At 51.7% G+C, this 6,516-nt stretch overlaps 1 protein-coding gene across 1 annotated transcript; it reads left to right on the forward strand.

Annotated features, from left to right (window-relative positions):
• Positions 1–1,917: 1,917 nt before the first annotated feature.
• On the forward strand, positions 1,918–4,102 carry LOC136842581 (uncharacterized). The gene is made up of 3 exons (XM_067110125.1): positions 1,918–2,735; positions 2,944–3,564; positions 3,823–4,102. Exons 1-3 carry the CDS (start codon positions 1,918–1,920, stop codon positions 4,100–4,102), a joined length of 1,719 nt encoding a protein of 572 aa, XP_066966226.1.
• The last annotated feature ends 2,414 nt before the right edge of the window (positions 4,103–6,516 follow it).

The following is a 6,516-nucleotide window of genomic DNA, read 5'->3' on the forward strand; positions in this document are numbered from 1 at the left end:
ATGTTTTGAAGCTGAGGGAAGAGCAGTATGTATGCAGGAATGAAAAGGAAAAAGGGTGACTTTGGCTTGGGTAGTTAAAAGGTGTACCACTAGGGAATACCATTTGAAAGACAGTTCCAAATCCTCATTATAGCGGACGCTACATGACATTTAATTGTTTTAAACGAGATATCATTGCCCTGTAGAGTCATGCCAATAAAACTTCTAGCAGTAACATACTGTATTTATTATTGAGTCTATGAGCCAGTTGGACAAAAGATTTAAGAAAACACTGCCTGAAGAAACTGATGTCCCACAGGCTGTACATGAATAAGATTAATGTTGACCAATTCACTGTATTCAATGCAAAGAAAATAGAGCTTGCTCTTGGACATTATTCATTTTACTAGTATCAGTTCTTATGTATCAGTCCCTTACAATCTTAAGAAAGATTTTTGAATTACAATTATTTACTAGAGATAAAATGGATAGCAAAATCATTAGATTTTTTCTATAAATATAGAAAAAAATATTTCATCATTTTCGTTAGGCCATGAACCTAATGCAAAAAAAAGAAACACAGGCACGCACACAAACACACACAAGCTGGATTGCTGGCCGTGCTAAGAAAATATCGTCTGCAAATTCATCTTCAGAGAAACTGAAATGTTTAAGTAAGGATAACCTTCCTCTGTAGCGATATATACGTCCAGGTTACTCAAATCAATGAAGAGAAAGTGACCAAATAGTAAGGACTTTAAACATGGGAGAAAAGTCCTCATTCAGCCGTGCTCTTCGGCAAGTAAGAACACTTTCAAAAGCGTTGCACTTTGACGAAGAGAGGGTTCTGACTTATAAACATCATGGGGACCGTCAATCATTCAATTACACTTAATTTCCCATTTATCTTTGTTGAGCTCATATATATTACAGATATTACGAACATCAAAACTTGAGTGCAGGATAAGTCAGTAATCACAAATCTCATTTTATACCTTTGAGAAGGAATTCAAAATTAAATGCAAATGATTACGTCAGTGATCTGCAAGAGTTTTCACAACACGTTAGACAACACTAAAAGATTTTGGTGTGCTTTCACAACATAATAATAGCAACGTTATAAGGTCCTGGCTTCATTACATGGTAGGGAAGATTGAAAAGTTCCTATGTATTTTCACCGCACTGTGGTCACTCTTTCAAGATTTTGGTGTGATTTTACAAGATGATAAGTAGCCTAACTTTATTAGGTTTTGTATAGTTTCACAACAAGGTAGGTAGTTTTTGGCATGTTTATCCTCATCAGTCTGTTTGTTGACATAGACTGACTGTATGAAAGTGACTGGCAACGTGAAAAGGCTTTAGAGGTTTTAAAAATATGATTTCATAACATGATTGGCAATGGAAAAAGGTGTAAAGTCCCCGCTGAGCCAGTTTTCTGTGATGAACAACCACCCGTTTTCTTCAATACCGCTCCTATAGGATCGGGTCAAGCAGAATCAGCCATATTTTTCCTGTATAAATCTGTATCTATTACTAATTCATTTGTATCTGCTTCTTTTGCACATGTGTTAGAAGGTTGTTATGTCAATTCTTGTCAACTCACTTTTTACAGTACTTGTATTTATCCATTGTAATTATTGCTGAGAATAATTGACCTCAGGTCACCTAAATTCTATTGTATTCCTCTGTGTGATGTCCGCACGGTGCTTTATAAGCGGCCTGAGTTCTGAAAGTGGTGACCCCGGAGTGGTTCCCAGAGCCATTAGCGGACTCAGATGGCGACCTAGTCCATTACCCCACGCCTAACGGACTAAATACGGCGATGTAACCAGCGTTCGGGCGTGCTGACTCTCGTCCAATCACCAGAGGACAATACAGCGCGCTCCCAAGTATGCATTGACGCGGTATCCCACTCCAATTAAGAGGACAATAACGAGTATGGACGCGGACATTCCCTCCCATGTACAGTTGACCGTGAACTTCGCGGACTCAGACATCCACCTCGCGCATGTCCTGCCTGCGCCCTCCCCCACGCCAAGAATCACGCGCTCCTCCACGCCGCTACCCGTGCCCCGCATGCTGCCCATCCCGGCGGAACAGACTAAATCCACCCTCGCCATAAAGCTGCCGCCCTTCACGCACAGCAACCCATCATCATGGCTCTACAGGGTCGAGGGACAGTTCAGACTGGCGGGACTCACTGACGAGATGCTGCAAGCCGACGCTGTGATCAATGCCCTACCGGAGGAGGTCTACAGAAAGCTCATCCTGTGGGTGCCTGCCGCATGCCCCATCACCTACCAGCATCTAAAATCCTCTCTCAACGAGACCTGGTCCCTGCCGGTCTCCGAGAGGGCCGCCCGCGCCACTGACCTCGTCAACAACCCGCGGCATGACCAGAACATCCTGGAGACTCGGGGCATGATCCAGGACCTCCTCACCCTTCCCGAGACGGACAGCAGCAGTAGGCAGTCAGAGATTAGCCTATCAAGGGAGATCCTCCTCTGTCAGCTCCTCCCGGGTGTCCGAACCCAGATCCTTGACCCTTACACCATGCCGCTTGAGGACCTGATCAGGACGGAGCAGCAGCTGACGGACTCCGCAAGGGCAGCAAAGCGGGCATCCACACCCGCACACCCCATCAGTTCCCTCCAGCTGGAGGATAACACAGAGGAGGAGATAAGCGCCGTCACCAGAAAGCGGCCAGCATACCACCACAAGAAAAACCCACCGGGGCCTTGCTACTACTACCAGCGGTATGGCAAGGATGCCTGGAACTGCCAACCCCCCTCCTCTTTCGCCATTCCAAAAAACAGGGAGGCAGCGGCCAACAGAACAGGCCGCCATGGCAGCAGAGGAACCCAGGAGCCCAAAACCATTAGGCTTCTATGTCCGCGACACCGTCTCCGGCAGGATGATGTTGGTTGACACCGTGGCCATTTGATCAGTGTTTCCACCATCCAGGGAGGACCGCAAACACCCGCCGGACCCGGCTGCCTTCCTGACTGCCACCAACAGGTCCCCCGTCCTCTCCTGCGGCACCAGGCTCCTGTCGATCTTCATCCTTGGCCAGAGATATACGTGGAACTTTATCTTAGCGGACTTAAGGACCCCACTCCTGGGCACGGATTTCCTCGCCCACTTTGGGCTGGCAGTCGACGTCGGTCGCAAGCGTCTCCTAGACACCGACTCCAGCAAGTCCCTCCCCCTGACACCAGGACCCACTGTGCCTACCATCTGCTTCATTGCCCCACACCAGTACGCCCAGCTGCTGGAGTTCCCTGACGTTTTCAAGCCCGAGCTGCACCAGGTATCCAGGACCCCAGTAAAGGACAGAATCTACTACCACATTAAGATGAAGGGCCCCCAACACATGCAAAGTTCCGGAGGCTTCCCCTCGGTGCCTTCAGGAGGCCAGGGATGCTTTCGCCGAGATGGAGCGGATGGGCGTATGCAAGAAGGCCTCCAGCCCATGGGCCTCTCCCCTCCACATGGTGAGAAACTGGATGGCTCTTGGAGACCCTGCAGCAACTACAGGCGGCTCACCCTCGCAACTGAACCTGATCGCTACCCTCTACCAAACATGCAAGATCTTACGGCCTCCTTTCATGGGGCCAAAATATTCTCTAAACTAGACCTTTTGAAATCTTACTTCCAGGTACCAGTTGCTCCAGAAGATATCCCCAAAACTGCCATCATCACACCCTTCAGGTCCTATGTCTTTGCCTTCTTCACCTTCGGCCTGAGGAATGCGGGGGCAACCTTCCAGAGGCTGATGGACAGCATCCTGGGGGACCTGAACTTCTGCGTCTACTACGTGGACGATATTCTAATTTTTTCCAGATCCCCCAAAGAGCACCTGCAACACATCCGGATGGCCATGCAGTGCCTGCAGGAGAACGGCCTCGTCGTCAGGTTCGACAAATGCACCTTCGGCGTCGAAAAAGCTGACTTCCTGGGCCACAAGATATCCCTGGAGGGCATCCGTCCACTCGCATCAAAGGTCGCAGCCGACACCAGGTTCCCCACCCCTACCTCCGTCAAGGCCGTACAGGAATTCCTCGGGATGGTCAACTACTACAGGAGGTTCATCCCCGGGCTGCACACACCATGGCCCCTCTGACGGAAATCCTGAAGGGCCAACCGAAGTCCTTAATTTGGGGACCCAGCCAGCAGCAGGCCTTCTCCCTGATGAAGGCCGCCCTCGCCGAGGCAATGGCCTTGGCCCACCAGGACCCCAATGCCCCCCTCCAGTTGATGACGGATGCCAGCAACGTCGCCTGTGGGGCCGTCCTGGAGCAGATCGTCGCCGGTGATCCCCAGCCCCTCGCCTTCTTCAGCAAAAAGTTCAGCCCTGTGGAGGCCTGCTACAGCACCTTCGATAGGGAACTCTGCACAGTATATCGGGCAGTACGTCACTTCAAGTTCCTCCTGGAGGGTACACCCTTCACAATCTGGACGGACCACCAGCCGCTGGTCCATGCCTTCACAAAGCAGGGGGACTCTTGGTCTTCCAGGCATCAGCGGCATCTCGCGGCCATTGCGGGGTTCACCTGCTCAATCAAGTACCTCCCCGGCAGGAAGAACCCTGTAGGAGACGCCCTCTCCAGAATCGAGCTCAGTGCGGTACAGCTCGGGATCAAATACAAGGACCTTGCCCGGGAGCAGACCGCCGACCCAGAGACTCCAGCCTACCGCACTGCCATCACGTCCCTCTAGTGGAAGGACGTGACCCTCGCCCTGGGGACCAAAACTGCTGTGCGACGTAAGCACTGGCCAGCCTTGCCCGCTGGTGCCCATCTCCCCCTGCCGTTGGCTGTTCGATGTCATCCACGGGCTGTCCCACCCCTCCGGCAGGACGACGGCTAAGCTGCTGGCAGAGAAGTTTGTCTGGCACGGGATGCGGAAGGACGCAACTTCCTGGGTGAGACAGTGCATCCAGTGCCAAACCAGCAAGATAGGGCGTCACACTGAGACAGGGGTAGGTGAGTTTCCCCAGCCAGGGAGGCAGTTTGGACACACACACATAGACGTCGTAGGCCCTCTTCCCACATCAGGTGGGGCCAGATACCTCCTGACGATCGTCGACTGCTTAACCAGGTGGCCCGAAGCGATGCCCATGCAGGAAGCCACCGCCAGTGCGTGCGCCGAGGCCCTCCTCTCCAGCTGGATCAGCCGGTTCGGTGTACCGGACCACATAACCAACGACAGGGGCCCGGCCTTCCTATCCGAGCTGTGGTCCGCCCTGGCACGCCTGCTGGGGACATCTCACCACATCACCACCGCCTACAACCCCGCAGCCAACGGTTTGGTGGAGAGATTCCACAGGTCCCTGAAGGCGTCCCTCATGGCCCGCTGCACCGACGAGGATTGGAAGTACCAGCTGCCTTGGGTCCTCCTCGGACTGAGAACCGCCCCCGGAGCCAACGGCGACCCGTATCGCAGCAGAGAAAATCTATGGGGAGCCCCTCGTAGTCCCGGGCGAACTCGTCACGGGAGATCGTCACAACCCATCAGTCCAGAGGCTCTGCTACATAGTCGGAAAGTTCGTCCCCTGCCAGCGGACGTATACCGATAGGTCAACAACCTTTACGCCTCCTGGCCTATCCTCCACCACCTACGTCTTCCTCAGGGATGACGCCGTTCGCCCCCCACTAACCAGACCCTGCAGGGGGCCCTTCCACGTGCTCGAGAGGAACACTAAAGCATTCCGCCTCGCCCTACACTGGAAGGACGACTGGGTGTCGGTCGACCGTCTCAAGCCCGCCCTGTTGGCGGAAACAGCAGACGGTAGCCTACCACGCAGCGCCCTCCTCGAGAACCGTCGCCTCTGCAGCCAAGCCACCCCAAAAGGAGGTCGCGTGGCCGCCCCCGAAAGCAACCAACTAAAACCACAGCCAGCCGCTCCCGCTCACTCCGCACCCCCTAGCTGACTTCGCGGAGCTGCGGCACTCTCCAACGTCCCAGCAGATACCTAGATTAATCAGACGTTACCCATGTCTTGTGGGGGGGGGAAGTTTTTGTAAAGTGCCCGCTGAGCGAGTTTTCTATGATGAACAACCCGTTTTCTTCAATACCGCGCCTATAGGATTGAGTCAAGCAGAATCAGCCATATTTTTCCTATATAAATTTGTATCTATTACTAATTTATTTGTATCTGCTTCTCTTGCACATGTGTTATGTCGATCCTTGTCAACTCACTTTTTACATTACTTGTAGTTATCCTGTAAGGACTGGGGTACGAGTGACAGCCTACTGGCTGGGTGTTTACTGGTTTATTGGTAGTTTCTTACTGAGATAAATGTACAGAATCTTCGAAGATGTTATTGACGCGTGCGAGCGGTAATGTAGCGTCTACACACAGACAGGTAAAACAGAGATAAAAGGTTCAGACATCTGTGTTTGTGGGCAGACAAACAGATGGCGATATCAAGAGACATGATTAACATACAGTGATGAAACATACATCAGTGGAAAGGCCAGGAAATTCTACATATGGCCAATTGCTTGAGATTCAAGACAGATTAATGGATACAA

The sequence above is a fragment of the Macrobrachium rosenbergii genome, chromosome 2, assembly GCF_040412425.1.
Source record: "Macrobrachium rosenbergii isolate ZJJX-2024 chromosome 2, ASM4041242v1, whole genome shotgun sequence".
Taxonomy (NCBI): domain Eukaryota; kingdom Metazoa; phylum Arthropoda; class Malacostraca; order Decapoda; family Palaemonidae; genus Macrobrachium; species Macrobrachium rosenbergii.